The sequence below is a fragment of the Dreissena polymorpha genome, chromosome 11, assembly GCF_020536995.1.
Source record: "Dreissena polymorpha isolate Duluth1 chromosome 11, UMN_Dpol_1.0, whole genome shotgun sequence".
NCBI lineage: Eukaryota > Metazoa > Mollusca > Bivalvia > Myida > Dreissenidae > Dreissena > Dreissena polymorpha.
This window is the reverse complement of record NC_068365.1, coordinates 51,314,896-51,338,338: the sequence shown is the minus strand read 5'-3', so window position 1 is coordinate 51,338,338 and position 23,443 is coordinate 51,314,896. Positions and strand designations below refer to the sequence as shown.

General features: G+C 34.4%; 1 protein-coding gene across 1 annotated transcript; it reads right to left on the bottom strand.

The window, feature by feature from the left end:
- Positions 1 to 1,449: 1,449 nt before the first annotated feature.
- LOC127850089 (procathepsin L-like) lies at positions 1,450 to 10,905 on the bottom strand. Its single transcript, XM_052382863.1, has 8 exons — positions 10,782 to 10,905; positions 10,148 to 10,319; positions 8,842 to 8,984; positions 5,947 to 6,099; positions 4,243 to 4,275; positions 3,656 to 3,847; positions 2,370 to 2,532; positions 1,450 to 2,112 (listed from the first exon to the last, which is right to left on the bottom strand). The coding sequence occupies exons 2-8, from the start codon at positions 10,290 to 10,292 to the stop codon at positions 2,087 to 2,089; spliced, it is 855 nt and encodes a 284-aa protein (XP_052238823.1). The 5' UTR covers positions 10,293 to 10,319; positions 10,782 to 10,905; the 3' UTR covers positions 1,450 to 2,086.
- Positions 10,906 to 23,443: the final 12,538 nt, after the last annotated feature.

The following is a 23,443-nucleotide window of genomic DNA, read 5'->3' as shown; positions in this document are numbered from 1 at the left end:
GGCGGAGAAGTGCCCTCCCGTGTCAACTTCAATTAACATGAAATGTCGGGCATCATTATCACACCTTTTTACCGCAAACAGTTACACAAACATAAATGGTTTCCGATGAGAAGTAAAAATTCAAATGGTGAGCAATAATTTACTTATGGCGAGTACGTAATGAAAACAATACTTACGGGTAATTTTACGTTATACCCGTACACATTTTATCCGGTAACAATGTAATTTCAGCGCAAGTATATTTCCATTTATCGTCCGCATCACTGTACATGAATGTCATGTAAAAGTCGTGTTTTAATAAAACACGTAGACCGGGCGGACTTAAATTGTTGAGCACTTGTTACCTATGATGAAAGCCGCATACGGCATCATTATATTGAACCGTCGAAATCCGTTATTGGAGAAAATAAACAAATAAATTATTGTTTTCAGCTTGCATAAGGATGTAATAAATTGCATACTAATTGTTTATTTAACTGACGGGGAAAATATCAAATAATTCAGCCGCGATAACTTTTTAATAGCAAAAAGGGGGAAATCACGTTATTATCAATATGGCGACGTCAATGCCGATGCAGGTATTATCTGTTGTTTTATACCTTTTATTAATTGCATAAATTTCGCTTACTTTCTAACCATATTAGCAAGAAAGTTATTGGCGTTTTTTTGTCATTGTAATACTCGATCTATATATCGACTTTACTCGCCGCGCAATTTCTTTATTTAGGGGGCACTTCTCCGGGTCTTCAATTATGACAGGAGGGCACTTCTCCGCCCGCTATTTTTCAGCAGGAGGGCAGTTCTCCGCCCACTAAAAAACTGTGAGGGGGCAGTTCTCCGCCCATTAAAAAACAGTGAGGGGGCAGTTCTCCGCCCAGCGAAAAATTTTTGAAAGGGCAGTTCTCCGGGGGGGGGGCACCTATCCTAGAGCCTTATACCACAGCCACCGAACCAGCTTTAAATTCCTGTTGCTAGAAAACAAACAAAATATAAGATGCTAGATCTTTAAGCTAGGAACATGTTACTCGTTTTAAGATTGATTTTTTATGATGCATTACTTAATTATTGCAACAATTATAATTTTTTTAACACAATCATGTCCATATATTTATTAAAAATACATGGTTATCAAAAAAACTTAAAAAGCTTTTGCCCGTAAAATAGGTATAATCATATTAAAACAGTTATTGTCATTTAGTTGAATACTGGATTAACAATAGTTTTGTTAGAGCAAGCGATTGTACATTGTCATATTTGTAAAAACAAACTTTACAGTGAAATTAATCCAGATATTTCGGAATGTCAACAACGTGTGATAGTGTTTTCAGTTATTTTATACAAATGTGGAACCTACAATAACTCAACTCACTTTAAATTGATTGCTTTGAAACGATTATTTCGTTATTAACACGAACGAATTGTTCATATTGTACTTTATTTTTGCTCATGTAGTTGACATAATCAATTATCAAGAAAAAGTAATTTTACCAATCGTGAAAGTCCAATATCAATAAAGATGCTATGAAATTGTCCTTAAGATAATTAAAATAATCGCTGAGATGAGAAGTCGGGTAAAATTTTGGAGGTGATGCACCTCTGATGACTCGTGATGTTGCATTTCATAGAACATTATTTCAAGCTATCACTGGTTTGGTATACAGTTCAAATACTTACAACCAATAATTATTTTACCTATATGCATTGAGAGGATCAAGAGAATTTCATAGGTAAGGATTTTAATAGTGGAAAACAATGGTATGCTAGTTTGCATTCTTAATTCATTTCAATAAATACATATAAAAAACAATATCATATTACGTCTCATTAAAGTGTATAACTGGTGTTTCATACATGTTGATAAATGAAATGCGGATGCTAAGTGTCTTATTGCAATTGGCTAAAAGCTTCACACTCGTGGAAACACGGCTCGCGAAGCAATGCCGCACATGTTGTTTCTATCTTTTGCCATCCTTATGTAGCCCGCCTCACCCCACGTGATGCCCCATGAGTTTTTCACGAGCCAGTAGTTGGAGGGACTTGATCCATAGCCCACCACGAGAACGGCGTGACCTCCTATGGAAGTTTTTTAGCAATCCGCGTCATAGAAGACACCTTAAACCAGTGAAATTCGACGTGTATATAGAAAAAGACCCATACAATCGTAAAAGATTGCATATATTGCCATTCAAGACTAAAATGGGAAAATTGCTGTTCATGAAATATTGATCGTGTGAAAGTTAAAAGAAAGTTTGTTGAATTAACATAGTATAGCAGTGGTTCCTCAAATCTTATTAAACGTTTGCCAAGTGACTAAATCGGATTCAAATAATAAATTAACATAAACTATTTTATAATTAGTGTATGCTTACCGCCCGTGTAACTGATGAAGTTTTGATTGATTTCGATGGCAACTGCTATAGGTCCAACAGTAGCAGTGGAGGTTTCCAAGTTCTTTTCACCATCGGGGACGCTGGAGTAACCACGAATAGTGGCTCGAACTTTGCCAGCGCTGAACGAACACGGATAGACATCCTTGTAAATAATCGAGCAAATACTGAATTTATCTGGGCTGGGCATTTTGCACAAGCATTGTTTTGTTAAAGATATTTGACTGTTTTTACTAAATATGTATTCTTTCTTTGATCCTCGAGTTATTTCTCTTAAAAGCAAGCTTTTCAGACTTTTTTTAATCAAAGCTGCTTTTATTTTTATATTATATTGGAAAATGCATCGCCTTATAAATTTAAACATTGTTGAGTTTAGACTATAGTAAATTCGTTTAAATTCGTACAACCGCCTTTATTTTTCCATATGTATGTACTCATAGTAAAACTTCAGTAACATTAAAGGGATCTTTTCACGCTTTGGTAAATTGACAAAATTGAAAAAAGTTGTTTCAGATTCGCAAATTTTCGTTTTAGTTATGATAATTGTGAGGAAACAGTAATACTGAACATTAACCATGGTCTAATATAGCCATTATATGCATCTTTTGACGATTTTAAAACCTAAAAATTATAAAGCGTTGCAACGCGAAACGATTGAATAATTTGGAGAGTTCTGTTTTTGTCGTTAAATTTTGTGAAACTACGAAGATTGCTTATATAAGGTATAAAATACGTCAAGTACGTGTACTCGGCGGAATAGCTCAGTAGGTTAGAGCGTTTTTACTTCAGGACTCTGGCAGGACTCCAGGGGTCACTGGTTCGAAACCTGTTCCGGGCAATGTTCTTATCCTTTTTTTAATTTTATTCTTGATTTTTTACTGGAGCTTTTACGATCCAATGTTTACATTTATCGATATAAAGCATTTAATGAATAAGTTAAAAAAATGCCAAAATCTGTGAAAAGGCCCCTTTAATAGCAGAAAAATCTTTTATTACATGCGGTCCCTTATTTATTGCAAGGATAAAACAGTGAAATACAAAACAAATGTACTTGAAAAGACACACAAGTTCACAAGTAAGACATGGCATAGAATAAAAGTGAAGTCACCGCCTTGGAACAGACAATTCAAATTGGACATTTAAACCGGTGTAAAGAAGCTCCAAACCGCATAACCAATAAGAAAATGCACTTGAATCTTATTGCTATTTAACTACTCAATGGTTTACTACAAAAAACTGAATTGTAAAATATTTAGAATTAGACAGACCTTTCCCTTGTAGCTGTAATCCGCCTCGCCTTCAATACCTCCTGCGTCAGTGACGTACTGAAGAGTTTCTTTCAAATACCCGCCATCACATCCTTGGTTACCATAGTTTCTTGAGCAGTCAATTAGTTGCTGCTCACTCAGTGACACCAGTTGTCCAGTTTTTCGGAAATTCTGTCCTTCGATGGTTCCAGTCTGAAATTGAGAACACAATCTGACTCGTTAAACGCTTAACTTAACAAAGAAGACCATGTCCTTCAAAAAATAGGTATTATACATTCATAGAAAATATAATTTACTCAATAGCACTGGAGGTTGATGCTATTGTGTGTTAAATATAACATATTGGATCTCCAGATATATATATATATATATAAAGTACATTATATATATATATACATTTAATGTACTTTATTAAGGTAAATCGCCACGCAATCAGAAACAGGACAAAACACATAACAAACACAAACACCAATGCATAAATATGAGGTCGTGTATCATGTTCCAATTATTTCAATACGAATACACATAATATCCCTGACGTTTTGAAGTTCGTCTCTATGTATTAAATGTTAACACAATTAACTTACCACACTAAATGACCAACATGACCCGCACTCGCCCTGCAATAGGAATAGGCAATTAATTATGTCAAGTATATTTATACACGGAGCGTATATTGACAGGAGTTGAATCGAGTATTTGACCTTTACTGTAGTAATTTCAATTTTATGCAAAAACTTATCATCCGATTTTATTGGTTTATACGTTATCTTGTTGCTTGTTAATTCCTCTTTCAAAAAGTATAACTTTTAGTATATTTCCGTTGTTAATAATTGATATATAGTGAGTTAAACACGAGAAATAAACATTTTATGTTTTACCCGCGCGCGTTTAACCTTGTCGATACTTTGTCACGTGACCAGTAGCTATCGATTAGCGTACATCGAAGCGCCGAGGTTATACATTTTGATGTACCTACTAACGTCTTTTTTCTAATTTTACTTTTATTCTCGGCCGATTTCGACAAATTATATATCATTAGAAAGCCTACGTTTCGTAGTTTTACTTCTTATTTCGACAGCCCGGCGAGTTATAACTTTAACTTTTGCAAATATCATACCGTATTAGAATGTATATTTACGGTTAACATCGTCGTACTTTATACAGATTTGTACAGATTTGTAGCGTTAATATTTGGAGTTCAGTTTTTAAAACTACATCTTGCTTAGGAGCAAAGAATTCTGTATATTTTTCGGCTTTGCATACTTCAAATAAAATGAGTGTTAAAACATTCATCGTTTGTTGTTTATTTCCAAAGAGGTTATTATGCATAATAATATGAAAGGCTATTTATCTTACATAACCAATTAATAAAATTATTTAAAGATTCTTGAAAATCCCGGCCGAAAAATATCAAGAGGGTCCGCTATATACGCTGTCTCGTAATAAAATTAACACCCTGTCTGTGTTATAAACAAGAGCTGAAATCGTTAATTTATTAAGCGTCATTAATAATTAGCTTTATTGATTTGTTTCGTGAACAAAATATTTCAATCTTTTCCATAAAAAAATATATAATAGTCATGACAAAGGAAATTAAATGGCCGCTATTTAAACAAGAGCAAAAATCGCCCAGACCGTAGCATCAGTTCTCCGCGTTAGGACCGCACGATACTTTCGTACGCCTTCATTCCTTACTTAATTTCATTTTTAAAATCAATTTTTTTCTATCGTATACAGAATTCTATTCTACTAAGCAAGATGTAATTTTTAAAACTGAACTCCAAATATAAACGCTACAAATCGGTATAAAGTACGAACATGTCAACCGTAAATCTAGACTCTAAAACGATGTGATATTTGCAAAAGTTAAAGTTATAACGCGCCGGGCTGCCCAAATCAGAAGAAAAACATAATATATATTTATATATCTGAAAACTACATAGCGTAGGCTTTCTAATGATATATAGTTTGAAAACATCAAAATGTATAACCTCGGCGCTTCGATGTACGCTAATCGATAGCTACCGGTCACGTGACAATGTATCGACAAGCTATTTGCCGGTACGGTCCCGTTTCATATCCGTCTCATCTAAAGTCCGTGCTTTATATAAACTTGTTAAACAATAAACATCAATAACACATAGGTTTTCTTAAACTGACTATTTAGATCGGGTAACAAACATCAAATGAAATAGTCACGTTAAGTTGCTTAATAAATGAAAACATTGATGATTTAAAACGTATACACTAATGAACAGTGCATATCTTCGAATTAAGGACTAGAATACTTGGTTCTTGACTAGTGTCACGTATCCTTTCTGTCTCCAGTCCACCGAAGAAGGCGCTTTGTAATTTTCCGGGTGAAAAAAGATGGATGCATTTCCGGTCAAGATATGCTCATCTCGAAGATTGGCAAATTTGACAGCAAATTCTTTATATGTCTGAACATTACAAAAAAAACGAACATATTATTATTTAAAGGCAATTGATCATACAATCAAAATGTTTGCGATAAATACACACAATTCAACCAAACGATATTTGGTAGTTTTGCTCCATTTAATGGGAGATATGTGGCACTTGTTAATGGGATACAATTTCCTTTCATTACGAACAAATTATATTATGACTAAAACAATGGAGTATTTCCAAGTTAAAATACAAGCTACTGCATAGGAATTTCGTATTTATTTCACATTCTCTTCTGTCTTCAAAGGCTAGGATAGCACGCTAATCACATGATTTATGTATTATAATATTTGTAATTTTCCAAGCGCATCGGAAAAAAACCCGTGTGTTTGTGCGTTTGTCAGAGTTAATTTACAGGTCCCACTGTGTATTCACGACTGCCTGTATGTGCGGACTGTATGATCGACTCCATGTGACTCTTCAGGGGATTTTTTTTAAATATCTTAAGCATGCTATCCACTAATAATATAATTTTGAGAAAAGGACCAAAGCGCGATGGCCAAGTAGACCTTCATGTGCAATGGTAGTCATTTACATATGTGGCTCATCAGATGCGTGATCAAGATGCAGAGATATAACGGAGACATGCAATATTATTTTAATAAAGAATAATTTTGCTTTTTTATTTGAAGCAATTTATAAAGGTAAACAAATGTGGTTGCTTTTTTGGTATGCTGTGTTAAATGTGTGATGTCAACACAGAGCCAAAGGACGGGATTGAAATTCGCTAGATGCAAGCTATTAAAACAGCAATCTCCACGCAGAGTTGTCGTTACTTATACACATACAAATCTGCATAAGGCTCAGCACGCCATTTTGTCTACCAAATAGCTAAAACCGAACAAACGCATACAATGTATATTTGAGTGGATATCTAAGATCGCATGCATTTAATTAAGAAATAAGACTTTTAAATGTACGATAAATCGTGCAAAAACTTGTGAGTTTTAATGCAACTCTTTGGAACTATTTTATTGCCCATTTACACACGCACTTCACAAATGTAAACAATTGTACATATTTTTTATTAAGTGACGTTAGGCATTGCTTCGACGTATTTATGTATGTCGGTTTCTTAACATAAAAAACATATCAATTTTATAATAATTAATTAAGACTGATATAAGATATCATGGTATGAGATGGTTTTCTTTAATGCAGTTAATGCAATGTAACCGTCGTGAAAGAGATTGTTTAGTATACTGTAACCTCACTGATGAACGCTTGGAATGATTATGACATGAATGAGACGCTTTCATAACAATAGTCCGTTCTGAGCCCAACACAGAGGTGAATGTAATGTGACCGTCGTGCAGGAGATTGTTAAAACAGCAGACGTGATCTTCCCAACATATTTTACTCTTTTAATGTACCTACACATTAATTTTTAAATAACTGCATTAACACATATATGAATATAGCATGATTGTTAAAAAGTTAGGTACGCCTTTTTAGAGGTCGCATTAGAGAATAAGGATTAGGGTTAGGGTTAGGGTTAGGGTAAGGGTTAGGGGTAGAGACATATGGTCCACATGCGCACGTATTTCATTTTCCAGAGATCTGTAGAAGTTTATTGTATACATGCTTTCCCCTGTCTTCTTCGTCGGGATCTGGCTACAGCTCAGAAAGAGGAAGAAAATGAGTATCTCGTGGATTCCTGGTTGTGTTATCTAATGCTTTTCTATAAGAGATGGTATAATATTTCTGTGATTTTTTAAAGGGTCCCAGGCGCGTGTAAGTCCTATCCGATTAATGGGACTGTAGATATTGGTCGTATTACTAGGCTTCATTCATAAACAAATCGTGCTTTCTTTGGACAGAACAATAGCCTTCCTGAATTGTAATTTGTATTTTTTGTAATAATGTACCGATTCCATATAAACTGGTTGTTTCAATAATCTGTTTGACTGTTTTCATGATAAGGAGTTATAATAAGTGGGATATTATATGACTGAGGTTTTCCGGTGTATGTGTATTTAATATAACACATGTTGATTCTTTTACACAATTAAAGGGGCCTTTTCACAGATTTTGGCATTTTTTTAACTTATTCATTAAATGCTTTATATTGATAAATGTAAACATTGGATCGTAAAAGCTCCAGTAAAAAATCAAGAAAAAAAATAAAAAAAGGAAAAGAACATTGCCCGTAGCAGGTTTCGAACCAGTGACCCCTGGAGTCCTGCCAGAGTCCTGAAGTAAAAACGCTTTAGCCTACTGAGCTATTCCGCCGAGTACACATTGGTGACGTATTTTATACATTATATAAGCAATCTTCGTAGTTTCACAAAATTTAACGACAAAAACAGAACTCTCCAAATTATTCAATCGTTTCGCGTTGCAACGCTTTATAATTTTTAGGTTTTAAAATCGTCAAAAGATGCATATAATGGCTATAATAGAGCATGGTTAATGTTCAGTATTACTGTTTCCTCACAAATATCATAACTGAAACGAAAACTTACGAATCTGAAACAATTTATTTCAATTTTGTCAATTTACCAAAGCGTGAAAAGATCCCTTTAACTCGTGCGACATAACTTACCAGAATACCACTTTCAGACAATGTTTTCTATGTACTACTTGGTAAAAATTATTGTATTTAACAAGTTAATTTCATTCTATTTCATATACCAATCAAATGGTGTTTCTTAAACACTGTGCTTTGCAACATTTCAAAATCCTTATATAATATTGCTGATTTTAAGTAGTACCATGTCTGTAAACTGGTTGATCCCGAGATAGTACGTCGACTCTCCGCTTGCATATTGTGCGTTGTGTTTGTGGATGTATCTAACGTTGTCAGCAAAGATCTGACGTCTTTTATTTTCCTCAGTAACATGTTTATATTTCCGTTCTGAAATGAAATTTTAAAACTCCTTGGACAAATGACGTGTTTGAAGTTAGAAGACTTTGCAGATGCAGCACACTTAGCAGAATTTTAAAATGTACAGCAGACGTAAAGGGGTAATTATACTTTAAAAATTCTGCCACCCGATGTAGCAGGTTAAGTATACTTTGAAAATCTGCTATTGAAGTGTCAGACTAAGCAGATGTAAAGCATCGGCTAGCAGATGTAGCAGACTTACTACACTTTAAAAATCTGCTGGCAGTTGTAGAGGATTTTGGAAATGTATGTCTTCTTGGACACCATGCAATGTATGTATATAAGGAATCTTTTTTCTATAATTTGACAGCCTGAAACGTGCACGTGAATAAATAAGACTGCATGTCACCTTATAACGACAATAGAACGTACCTAGGTCTCCTACGTAACACAAGTCGAAATGTGACGTTAACTCTTATTTGCTTGAAATGACGACCTAATCGGACAGATATCAGCATTAAACAGCAAACATGAAACTCTGTCACGCGCACAAACATAAATTAACAGTCAAATCAACGGTTTTATCTAACTGTACATGTATAATACTAGTCATGTAATTATGAAAGTTAATTTGATGCTTTTATCATCTCTTGTTAATCAAATTATTGATTGGCAACAATTTTATTATGGTTTTACTTATGTGAATTTTATCATGAATAATGTTGATGAGATGTAAATAAATACATAAATTAGACGACATATCACCAAATCAGGACGGTAGACAGTACCTAGCTAAAACGGTAAAAACACTTGTTTGTCACACGTTGGTACCTGAACACAGTAGAAAATGAGCATTAATACAGCGTTTAAAGGCTAGCCCAATAGACTATCTAGTGCACAAATGAATATTTAGGCACCAATTTTAATCAAACAAGTGTTTTCCCAGTTTATTATAATTATACTCATTAAGAAAACTGCAAATAATGTCTATTTATAGGATGCTTTTCACATGGAAACTCAGTTTATAAATATATATCATCAAATAATATCTTCATAGTGAATTGCAAACACAAAAGAACGCAGTGCATGTGTTACTTTAATTACATGAGTGGTTTCAAACTTAAAGTGTAAATACATCTCGCATTACTAAGCATATATTTGTTTTATATGTATGAGTAGGAAATAGATTCTACCATGTGTCTCTTTGAACAGTTGAAACAATTCGTCGGTCGGGAGGCTCATGTTGTATACACCAATCTGAATGACGCCATCATATGACGCCACAGTCGAAAACACCACCATCACTAACAGCGAGTGGGTGACCACTTGCAGGACCATCTTCGTTTGAGGTTAAATGTAACCAAACTGTATATTAAACATATATATGCGTTACATGACATGTATATATAGAGGAAGAATAGAGATGACAGTGGATGTGAAGACACGAAGACAACACTTTATCGAAAAAAAAAAAGAATAAACTATTTATAATACATGGTACTTTATGAACACTATTTAACATAATCATAACTACGTCAAATTATAGAAGAGTATGGAATATGGAGGCCAAATTATTTAACTCGATTGCATAACAAGTGCGTTGAAAGCATAGAATGTTTAAGTTGTTAAAACCTCATTTTATTCCGCATTTTATTACAAATGAAAATATACTTGATAACTTTATTTTTCGATTCTTAATATACTGTGATATTATATTCAATTAAAAAATATGTTTACAAAATGTCCATAAAAATATAGATAGTGTAAACGATATAAGTAAAAGGCGATAAATATAACACAATTCAAAAGAAATATTACAGTCCGTACCTTGAAAAATCTCCAAGATTCTTATGTAAATGAGAGAAACGCATGCATATGTACTGCCGCTTAGATACCCGGATAATTATTATAACAACAGGGCGGAAAATATACTTCTACATTGTAAAGAACCCATGAATGCCATCAGAAAACAAAAACGCGGCTGCATTATTCAATACCATTACAGGGAAGTTTTAATTCAACGTTGGATAAGGTTTCATCTCTTCCCAGTGTTTCACAATCCTCATAAAGGACATACATAACCGGTTGTTTTAAATGTCATTTTAACATGTGAACAGGCAGATATTTCATTTCTTAAACTATTTAATCCATCAATGCAAGAAGTTGTTTATCTTTAAGAAATTATTAGCTTTTTTCGCAACACAAACATTGATGATCACAAGGTCTTAGGCTTCAACAATGTTGATAAGACATTCGTCAGATTTACCGCACACAAAAAAAGTAAAAGTAAATAAAACTATTTTATATTTAAATAGCCCCCGCAGTATAAATGCAGTCTTGCTTTTTAACCGAAATGCAAGTTTTCGATTCGTTTTGGTAAAGCCTACCATATATATGTTTGACATACTTTCCATATATCAGCGTTTAGAAATGGTAACATGCAGCTGTTAAATAGTGTCTGAAACGAAATTGTATTTGTTCATTGTTTTACTGAAGCTGCATATTACACATTTGTTTATAAGATTGATTTCGATAAGATGAAACTGCAAGTGACATTTAATTTGAATGATTACCATGCATAAAAGAGGACTTGTATTTTTGAAATGCAAATACAAACAAAAAGTGCGCACTAATGACTTCTTAAACAAATACTTACACTTACAAACCACTGGGACTTTAATGAATGAACTAAATTTATTGGTTGTATTTGGTAGGCCTATATTGATGACGATAAGCCTTCAATTAGTAAAGCTAAAAGAATGGCAGCACAGGTTCAGGACTTTTTTTGACATCAACGAGTGACAGTAGACGGCATTGGTTGTTTAAACAAACACACAATTTAAAAAAGGACAAACACTTTGCATATTCATTATCATGTGCAAAGCATTTTTTTATTATATGTGAACTTTTAATAATGTCACATTTTGAGATGGCTGTTTTTTTTTAATGTTATCGAAATAAATAAATATTACCTTATATTACCTTATGTATGTATATTTCAATCTTGATTGTGCAGGGCACTGCGTTTTGTGTTGGTCTTTAAGTGCAGTGAGTAAACAAACTTTGTTTATATATAGCTTTTTTAGCTGGACACATGATGATTAAAACAATTGTACATACCAAAATAATTTCGTTACAAAGAGGAATAATCATTGTTGAGGTTTCTTCAACAAAAGTATCGGTCAAATTTATTATAGAAAAACACGAATTTATATATTCTAATAACGCGAAGTAAATTTGTATTTATGGGACTGGTCCAATTGAAGGTCAACATTTCCGAACGATAGGTACACCTTGCCACTCAGTGAACAGCTACTGGTGAACTGTTCTAAAGACTTTGGTAACAACGGTTGCTCCGGAGGTCATGCTGCCAATGCTTTCCAGTATGTCATCGCTCAAGTGGGCATCGAGGTCGAGATGGATAATTAACCAATCGCCACCTGTCAATCAATTTCTCCGATAAGCCAAACAGATATCAATTTTTTAGATACCCCTTAGCAGCGATTATCTGGCCGCCATTTTGTCCGATAAACGAAGTGTGTCGTACATATGGAATGAGCGTAACTTTTAAGGTGTAGACAGATTTTATATCAAATGCCTGCTCATTGCTGTTCGGTCATAATTTAAAAATGTAGGGGCTATATATACTGTATAAAAGGACATTATTTTACTTATCTTTCTTGAAAGTATGAACGAATAATAAATAATAAAAAAATATGAACACAACAGTTGTGCGTTCTGTTAAACCGTTTGATGCACAATATTATTAAGCAGTTTGGGCAACCAAATAACTGCCACACGTCTTTTTAAATCTCGGCGTAATTGTAGATAATTTATAAATAACAGTATATGCTCATCAGAATATAGGAACATTGAGGCATTGTTAGTTACTGTACACAAGATCAGAAAACTGTTTAATTATTTCCAAATACATATTTATTTTCTTTGGACTATAAACAACGGAAACTTTCCTAAATTATTAAGTTAAATATTGTTTTTAACTTAAGTAAAAAAGCAACAGCAAAAAGTATTTTCAACGCGGCTTAGCCAGTTATAGTGACTTCATGTGTTAAGTGTATAATACATTGTATTGAAACGGGAGGAAATGTGAACATTGCAATGAACATATAAAGGTTATCTAGTTATAAACAAATGCATTATATACTTAATAAATTCCATTCGAATATTCGTAAACAGCACTGGAAAACCAACATTTCATTTTTCGAGAGTGAACTGTAACTGGTACGCATTAAATAAAACATGATATAAAAATGCATATCAGACTATCTGTAAATAAAACCACGAAATTAGGCATATATTAAATTATGGTTCCACTCAACATTTGATTTATATCTAAATAAAGAGAATCGGTGTTTTTTTTTTAAATAAAACAATAAACCAGAGATCTATACATTTTAATAAACGGAACTAATTCATAATGATATAGATGCTTCATTTGGATTGGATCATTAATATATTCATCAAAATAATTATATATATAAATAGCCCTAAGGCCGTTTAATTCAAATCCAAGATTATAATAAAATAAAAGTTCATTTTTACAAGGGATCTTTATTCAGCTCCCTTTATATGTATATAAAACATTTCTTATAGTCAGTCTTTCGTTTGCTCATTTCTTTTGATTACGCAATTTCTCTCTATAGCATATATGATTGTATTAAAGTTGTACAAAGCAGTTTATTTTATTTTGCGGCTTTAACAGTTTACATTGTAGAAAATAGCCTAATACATCATTACAAAATATACAGTTTCACCCGCCTAATCCAGGATCATTGCGAACTGCTTGTCTGAGTTTTCCAATTACTATACCACGTGACTGTGTGGGCGGAGCGATCGATAATTTGGCGACTGATCAATTGATACAACGCACCTGTGGGTTTAATTTTAATTTTGGCATGACATAATGTATTGATTGTATTATACATTATAGCTGAGCAATATCTGTCTTAAATTGTTTTTATCTATGCAATCAAACAAAAAGTAATTCAAAAATCTATGCAAAAATAAGAAAATGCACACGGTACCATTCATTTAATGTATTTTCATGTTCAGCAATTATCTAGGTAAATGGCAATTTGTGTTAAAGATAGGTTATACTTTTTGCATTGTAAAATTGTTTCAATTGACATGACTGATGAATAAAACACTCATGATACAAGTGTCGATCCCGTAAGAAATCAAAACTTAATGTTAAACAAGAATGCCTTATTTATTCAACAATATTCATATGATAATTTAGGTTGCTGCTGATTGAGTTTGCTAAAAGATTGTTAAAAGAGTTTCATTCTATTCAAACTCTTGTTGCCATGGCAACCGAAAAATAAGTAAGCTTAGTTTTTCAAAATTGTAAAACGTATTAACAAATTTAAAATCAGAAAATCATTATCACAGACTTGCCCATTTTAAGCAGATCAAATGGTTTCCATCATGAAGTACAGGAATACGATAATACACTTTACCACTATGGCCTGCAAAAGCATTTTTTTAAATACAGTTTATTGTTTTCAATGGCATGATCTTAAAACCGTCGTGACATTAAAGTGTATTCAATATGACGAACGACAGTGTGTGTCGAACAATATCCTATTTATATTACGTTTAAGAATCAAAACTAATCAACTATACAGAAACAGTAATTATCCAAGAAATAATATTTTTTTAGACTTGTACCGAAGGTCATCATGCCCGTCAGACTGGAAGACTTGTCTCACTGAGTGAACAACAACTAATTGACTGCTCTAGACGGTACGGAAACATGGGGTGTAATGGAGGATACACTGGTAGAACTCTTCAGTAAGGCGAGGCGGACTATCCATACAGAGCAGGGGTTAGTGTATTTTATTTGTTTCTTCTTAGGTCCTTGACAGCAGGAATATTGAAATTAATCGTTTCATGTGTAATATCATAAACATTACGGAACAATATTGCATAAAACATGCAGGTATACCTATTTAATACTTAAGCGGCGGTATTATTTTATAAACATCGTTCTATTGGTAGACAGCATACCTCATAACTCTAATGAAACACGTTCTTAAACGTTCTTTTACATGAGTTATTCTGCTTTGCAAATCGAAACCGCTATCCGTGTGAAAACGAAACACGCGTTTAATTTTAGTTACCTGGCGCATGCCAGCAGGGATATTAATAGTATTCAGATAAAAGTCTTAGTCGGGGCAGGGGGGGCTTATTTCATAGCTATGCCTTGCAAGATGCGTTTGTTAGAAATATTATGTAAAAGAGATAATCTCATTTTCAACTTGCGTTTGTCTTCTTTTTCCCAGTCAACATTTTGTGTAGGCACTTAGCGTTTTGATTATAACTTTGTATTTTATTATGACATCATACATTTAGCATACGTTAAGCACATGAAATTCGCCAGCATTATTAACAATGGATATTTATTTCTCAATATCAGGATGGTATAGCCCAGTAATACCGTTTAGCAATCCGTTTTCAGGACTCGTTTTGCTGTTCATTAATCAAAAGCAAGCTAAGAGAAACCATACAAGGTTACTTTACTGTCATGCCTGGCGAAAAGAACCTGGTGACCGTAACTGCCTCAAAAGGCCGTTTCTCAGTGTCCATGTTCGTCAACAGAAATTTCCAGCTGTATAACGGAAGTACGTGTAATATCCAAGACATAAGCTGATGGTTTGATGTGCATGGACTTATATTTTAGTCTTGTTTACACGGATATACATGAAACTAACTACACGTTAAATATGCATGTAAGTTGCTATTGTTTCATTGTACATACTTGCAGGATTTTATATAAATGGAATCAGCTCATTAAATTTCATTGATCGCATATATAATTGCTATCGTATTGTCCACGACAATCGGCATGATATCAACAACGATTCATGTTTTGTTTAAGGTATCTTCTACGACCCATCCTGTTCCAGCTTTGCGATTGGGCGCTACGCCGTGCTAATTGAGGGCTATGGATCCAGTCCCTCTAACTACTGGCTGTGATAAATCCTGGAGCTCCTGGTGGGGTGAAGAAGGCTTCATCACGACGGCCAAAGGCAGAGACTACATTTGTAGCATTGCTTCGGAAGCCGTGCATCGACGTTTGTGAAGGGAACATTTCTCTTTCTTTATGAATAACGCTTACATCGTTATCTGGACAATTAATAGCAAAAAGTAAAATCGCAAAAATTGCACTGTGTTGGTTTTAATTGTGTTTAAGACTTAACTTTGAATGTGTTAAAGACATAGTAACTTAGTAAAAAATAGTGTTAATTTAACTCAACTTTAAAATTTTTACCATAAAAACACACTGTAACCCAAAGTAAATTCGAGAAACCATATTCACCTCAAGCGTTTGATGTTTGTGTATCAAACTATCAGCCGAACTTATTTTTGTGTGAATACTAACACTCGGTTGGCTTCGGCAATTATCTTCGTACGTTTTTGGTTGGTAAAGAATACAATTTGAAAAAGGTTGTTTAATAACAAGAGCATCACATACAAAACAGCAGGCTCATAATGAATAAATCTTGCAAGGGTGAGTGAGAACTGGATATTCTCAAGTTTCATTTAGCTATATTATGTAACTTTTAATAATGTCATATGGCTGTTCAAAGTGATGCACCTCGCTTTCGGGTCATTTTGATTTAAATACCTATGATAGTGAAATATTTTTTTTTCAGAAAAGTTTTTCGTTATAATTTGATTATTTATCATTAAAAATGATTTTTTTTCTCTAATAAATATCATAGCCACACGCTAACCACATGTGTACATTAAATAAAAAGGCATAAGAACCAGGTACCGTAAAACACTTCTTATTTTATATTGCCTAAAAAGCATTTAAAAATCGAGTACGAGGATGTGTACATACAGTGTCGATAGAACGCTGTATACAAACAAAGTAAGCAAAATAGGTTTTATGTTTTTTGTTACGGATTTTTTTGGCAAAGGAAATTTGTGCATTATGAAAATGGAGGTAAAATACACTTATGGCCATTATTCAATTTGTTTGCCTGTTTAGAACGCATTTCATTCAAATATTTTGTTCTCAATTGTAAAAAGACAGTTTGCAATACACAATTCCGGTTTTCGTCTCCAGGATGTCAAAATCTAGCGCGTGTAGTTATTTAAAACTGACAATCCACGAACTTACGCTATCCACGAACATAGACTATGCAACGATACGTTTATTTGGCGTGGTAAAACATTTTGCACATCCGATACGGTATTTTTTAAAACTCAAACTTGCCATTACTTAAGGTTCATGGGGGGTGGATAAAATTCATTAAAAATTCGCTTTGGTTTTTCTTCATTGAATGTGGTACAATATGGTCAAACTATATTTCATTTTAAAGCTAAAGACGGATAGAATAACATAAATACATTTTTGACATTCAATATTTGTGTGATTTATTCATATTTTGGTTTGAAACCAATACATTTTTACACTTATTTACAAAATCTCAATCTAAAGTTAGGAAGGATATGCACTACCTTAAGTTGAATAAATACAAAGCTATATACATATACAAGGTCAAGTTAGCAACATTTCACAGAAAATTATTGTCATAAAACAACAAATGAGTTTTTATTCAACTGCCTTTTTTGGATAAATATACTAAACAAAGTTCTAAAAATGACTAAAACGTAACTACTTTTTAAAAATCCAGGTATGGTGGATAATAAGAGTCACAATTCTATTTCAAAGGCTTAACAATTTTGTTATTTACCTCTCAACCAAATTGCAAATTTTAAGCCATCTCAAATTGAAAAAAGATTGCAGACGACATATAAAATTGTAAAGGAATATAAAGAAATTGGCAAAACGATTGATTTTATATTTCGATTCCTTCTACCCATTTTGAAAGCGTGGCCATCGCTGTGATTCGTAGAAAAACGTGCAAAAAAATCGGTCGAAACCACGTGCAGTGGTGAGAAAACCGGGTATGTGTATACACATACCTGAGAAAACACATACTTATTTTGACAGTTGGGTGGAAAATAGTAAAACAACTATTAACATTAATCAGCAATAGATCGCACTGAATAACAGAAATGACCACGTAGAGATATCATCACTTACCCTATTTCAAATATTTTCCAGCTGAAAATTGTCCCACACACGTATTTTTTAGTTTATTTGTATTGTTTTTCTCGAGCCGAAGTGCATCTCACAGAATATCCATCCAACTTCCGTTGTTTTCACTTTCGTTATTAAAAACTCCGTTTAAAAGAATTATGTCTACTTTTAGATTGTTAAAGCGATGTATTATTATATATTATCAATAGAATAGTATACCGTGATGAATTGAACGGAGTTACGTATCGATCTTTCTGTCAGTCTGTAAGCGTACTATTTTATGCGCAATAATAATTACATGTGATTCGACAACGATTGTAAACATTGGTGAAATGCTTCTTACATAATTATTCTTTTGAGTGTTTATGAGGTCTGATCAAGCAGTTTGCAAACATCAACGGAAAGATTACAATCCAATGCATTTGTCATCGTCAACCGTTTGGAATGTCAATTAGGCGATGAGTGAGTTTTTAGCATGTTTCTTTCTATTTTATTAATTTAAAAATGGCTGCCCCCATGGTGATGAAATGACATGTGCTCGAGTTTTGATATTTCTAGATATGTAAACTTTTTTTACTATTCAAGCGTAACTTGCCCTCGTCAATGTCGATATTATTCACTAGTTATATAATTTTCCGCCGAAATACGTGGAATAAACATGATTCAGATTTTGAAAATAATGTATATTTTAGTGTTAAAATCGCTTTGTATTTTAATTGATTTTGTGGATGTTATAATACGTTGATGTACAAAATTGGTAGCAGTTTGAAGGAAAAACATCCTTTAAAGCATATATGTATACATTTTCAATGTGGCACTCTTCCTTTAGTCAAATTTGAGTTCAATGCTAGGGGTCCCACATTTTTCAAAATGAAGCCTCTACATGAACCTTAAAAGGTTCTGAATATAATTATGAAAACTATTATCGGTAATATAAGGATAAAACACGATTTCATTTATTTGAAAATGCAGAATTTCATCTTGAAGACATGGCTTAACACATGTTAAGCCAGTGTTTTTATCTATAAAAAAAAGTTGAAGTTGGGATGAAAGCTCAAAGTCGGGCTTATTACAACTTTTCCAGACTGTAATTTTTTATTTGGCATGCATTTAAAATCCTGTTTTTCAAAAAATAAATAAAAGGCTGGACCCTACGTTGCATCTATAATGTTTTTATTCAAATCAATGATACCGGTAATCGACATTCTCAGATTGTTTTGCGAAATAAAACAAACTAATTAAAAACCACATTTTACCTTTCCAATAAGGTTACGAAAATGGAAACGTTTTATTATAAATGTGTGAAGTAGCCAGTTACCAAATTCTTTGTTTTAAGATGTTTTATTCAATAGATGCTTATGTTGCTTTACGGTTGCAAATTGTGGGGATTTAAAGCTTTGGATTATATAGAACAAAGTCAGCGATATGCCTCTAAAAGACACTCATGTTTAAATGATAGAACGTTAAAATACAGTCATGCCAGGGATTTTTTTACGTTTTCCTTTATTTATCACCGCAAATTGCAAAACTGAAATGTGTAAATACAGACTGATATGGTTCCATGATATTGTCTACACACGGAAAAACACAGATATTGTTATGCTTTATTTACGTCTGTTCACCGTGACCTCGGAATGGGATGGTATCGGTATATAATAACTCTATTGAAGCGGGAATCTGCAGAGTTTGAAATCTTAACCCATTTATGCCTAGTGGACTCTCCCGTCATTCTAAATTGGATCAATTTATTTCCAAAATTAGGGATGTCTAGTATATTTATTTCTATATTAAGAATATTTCTTACCGAAATTTCTTTTTGCCAACAGCGCAGACCCTGATGAGACGCCGCATCATGTGGCGTCTCATCTGGGTCAACGCTGTTTGCCAAGGCCTTTTTTCTAGACGCTAGAAGCATAAATGGGTTAATCAATTCAAAGCGTCATATCGTTTCGCAGTCTTATGCTGTATGTATTAAGAATTAAATGAATTTCGCGAAATGTGTCATTTGTCCAAATAGAGTGATAGAAAGCCATATGTATCTTATATTTGAGATGAAGCAGAGTGTTTTTTTGTTAGCTAGATGATAGGCATTACTGAAGTTGTAGACTGTAGTCGTTTTGTCAAAAAAGTGTCCGCTATGTACATGAAGTAGGCATGTTAAGCACACTAGGCGTGTAAAACAATAGTTTAAAACAACCTAAACATTCCTTCTATAATATCATTTAGCTATAGGATAAAAAGGGTAGTGTATTAACATAGACTGACTGGCTGGCTGGCTGGCTGGCTGGCTGGCTGGCTGGCTGGCTGGCTGGCTGCTGGCTGACTGACTGACTGACTGACTGACTGACTGACTGACTGACTGACTGACTGACTGACTGACTGACTGACTGACTGACTGACTGACTGACTGACTGACTGACTGACTGACTGACTGACTGACTGACTGACTGACTGACTGACCTGACTGACTGACTGACTGACTGACTGACTGACTGACTGACTGACTGACTGACTGACTGACTGACTGACTGACTGACTGACTGACTGACTGACTGACTGACTGACCTGACTGACTGACTGACTGACTGACTGACTGACTGACTGACTGACTGACTGACTGACTGACTGACTGACTGACTGACTGACTGACTGACTGACTGACTGACTGACTGACTGACTGACTGACTGACTGACTGACTGACTGACTGACTGACTGACTGACTGACTGACTGACTGACTGACTGACTGACTGACTGACTGACTGACTGACTGACTGACTGACTGACTGACTGACTGACTGACTGACTGACTGACTGACTGACTGACTGACTGACTGACTGACTGACTGACTGACTGACTGACTGACTGACTGACTGACTGACTGACTGACTGACTGACTGACTGACTGACTGACTGACTGACTGACTGACTGACTGACTGACTGACTGACTCACTCACTCACTCACTCACTCACTCACTCACTCACTCACTCACTCACTCACTGACTGACTCACTGACTCACTGACTCACTGACTCACTGACTGACTCACTGACTCACTGACTCACTGAATGACTCACTCACTCACTCACTCACTCACTCACTTGTCAAGTCTTTATATTGTAAGTGCTTATTTATTTCAGCCTTTTTTCTTTATGCAAGTAAGACAGATTCGGCTAGTTTTTAAATATCAATCTATATTTACCAGTCTGATGAAACATGTGCGTTCAACAAAGGCAAGATAAAAGCCACTTTTTAAAGCTACTAGAGGGTGAGTGAGGGCGAAGAGAACCTAGAAAAGGCCACAGCCTCTGTTGGTCCTGATGCTGTAGCTGTTTTCATCTGTGAATCGGTTGAGTATTATAAGACAGGTACATATTCATGCCTTAAGTATGGAAAACACAATATTGTACAAATATATCGATATTGATTATACTTCTAAAACTGGTGCGCATGTTAAATACTGGATTTATCAATTAGATCTGTATCCTTTAAACACGTTCTCTTAAAGGAGTCCTGAACGACCCAGACTGTCGAAACGGTGTTCTCAATCACGGTGTTCTCGTGGAGGGCTATGGTCACGAAACCTCTCTTGGATTGGATTACTGGCTCTTGAGGAACACGTGGGGTACAGACTGTGGCGACGAGGGCTTCATACAGATTGCAAGAAATAAAGGCAACATGTGTCGCTTTGCTTCTAAAGCATTTGTCCCGATTGTTGATGCGAGTCCCAGCAAGAGTCCAAAGAATCGGAGTGAGGGAGTGTTCGTGTTGTTGATTGTAATTGCAATCTACTCATTGGCGTAGAAAATATGCATGTTTAGATCATAAGGTTCTCAGAGTAAATATACATACGGACTCTGCAGACTTCGAGATAATCCGGATTAATCCAATCCGTTGAGAGTAACTTTGTGTGCTGTACATATATTACATATTATACTTTGGACAACCCTATTCTGACTTTCACCTATCTTGACTTTCAGTTGTGATTCATTTTCTATACACATATTTTGCATGATTTTGTTTAATGTTATATTTCGTATGACACTTTTTTTTTACTTGCAAACTTTTACACAGCTGAGTTATGTTAAACCAAATACTCAACAAGTTTATTCTCTTTTTAAAACTATGCAGACCGTTATGGCGCTGTATGAGGGTTGTTAAGTGCAACCATATATATGTGAAAAGGGTCATATATGTATGTTTAATATCATGCATGGTTTCACTTAGTAGCATACAAGGTCGAACATGTCTGTTAAATATCATACAACTTAGTAAACATATGTTTCTGAAACATACGTAAACAGAGTTACAGTCGCATTAAATCAGCGCCATACACGTCCAATCAAGCATCATACATGTCTGTTCAGTAACATACAGAGTCGTACAGGAACGAATCAGGTTCGGACATGTCTAATCCAAATATATACATTTCTGTTCAATACCATACAGGGTCGTAAATGTATGAATCAGATATGTACAGGTATGTTCCACAAACATGTCTGATCAGTATTATGCAATGTCGTACACTACTCATCCAGAATCATACATGTCCTTTCAGTATCATACATGTTCTTTCAGTATCATACATGTCCTTTCAGTAGCATACATGTCATTTCAGTATCATACATGTCCTTTCAGTATCATACATGTCCTTTCAGTATCATGCATGTCCTTTCAGTATCAAACATGTCCTTTCAGAATCATACATGTCCTTTCAGTATCATACATGTCCTTTCAGAATCATACATGTCTTTTCAGAATCACACATGTCATTTCAGTATCAAACATATACTTATAGTAATTCTTACATGTCCTTTCAGTATCATACATGTCCTTTCAGTATCATACATGTCCTTTCAGAATCATACATGTCATTTCAAAGGCATACATGTTTTGTCAGTAAAATGCAGGATCGTATATGTATGAATCAGGGCTGTATGATTCAGCGTCGTAGCGGTATGAATCAGGGTTGTACAGGAGAAAAAAATCGGGGTAATACATGTATCAATTAGGGCCCTAAGGGAATGACAAATGATCGTGCAAGAACGATTCAGGGTCATAATTGTATACATTAGGGTCGTACTAGTATTATTAAAGGCCACACAGGTATGATTGGGGGTCGTTCAGGTATGAATCAGGGCCGTTAATGTATGGTTCATGGTCGCAGATGTCTTCTGAATAAAGGTCGAATATGCATGATAGAGGGTCGTATTTTTACGAATCAAAGTCGTACGTGTATGACTCATGGTTGGACAGCTATGTTTAAGCATAAAAAATGTATGTTTGGTATGAGACAGGGTCGTATAAAAAGTATAAATAAGAGTCGTATATGTATGCATTTGTCACGCACATGTATGATTTATTGTCGTACATGTATGAATCAGGATCCTACAGGTATGCATCAGGGTC

Bases quoted from the DNA above. Each gene is read 5' to 3' on its own strand.
- LOC127850089 (XM_052382863.1), bottom strand. From the start codon at position 10,292: ATGGTCCTGCAAGTGGTCACCCACTCGCTGTTAGTGATGGTGGTGTTT. The intron at 8,985-10,147 runs GTAGAATCTATT...ATTTCATTTCAG, and splicing joins ACTGTTCAAAGAGACACATG to AACGGAAATATAAACATGTT. The intron at 6,100-8,841 runs GTACTACTTAAA...TGTAATGTTCAG, and splicing joins TCAACCAGTTTACAGACATG to ACATATAAAGAATTTGCTGT.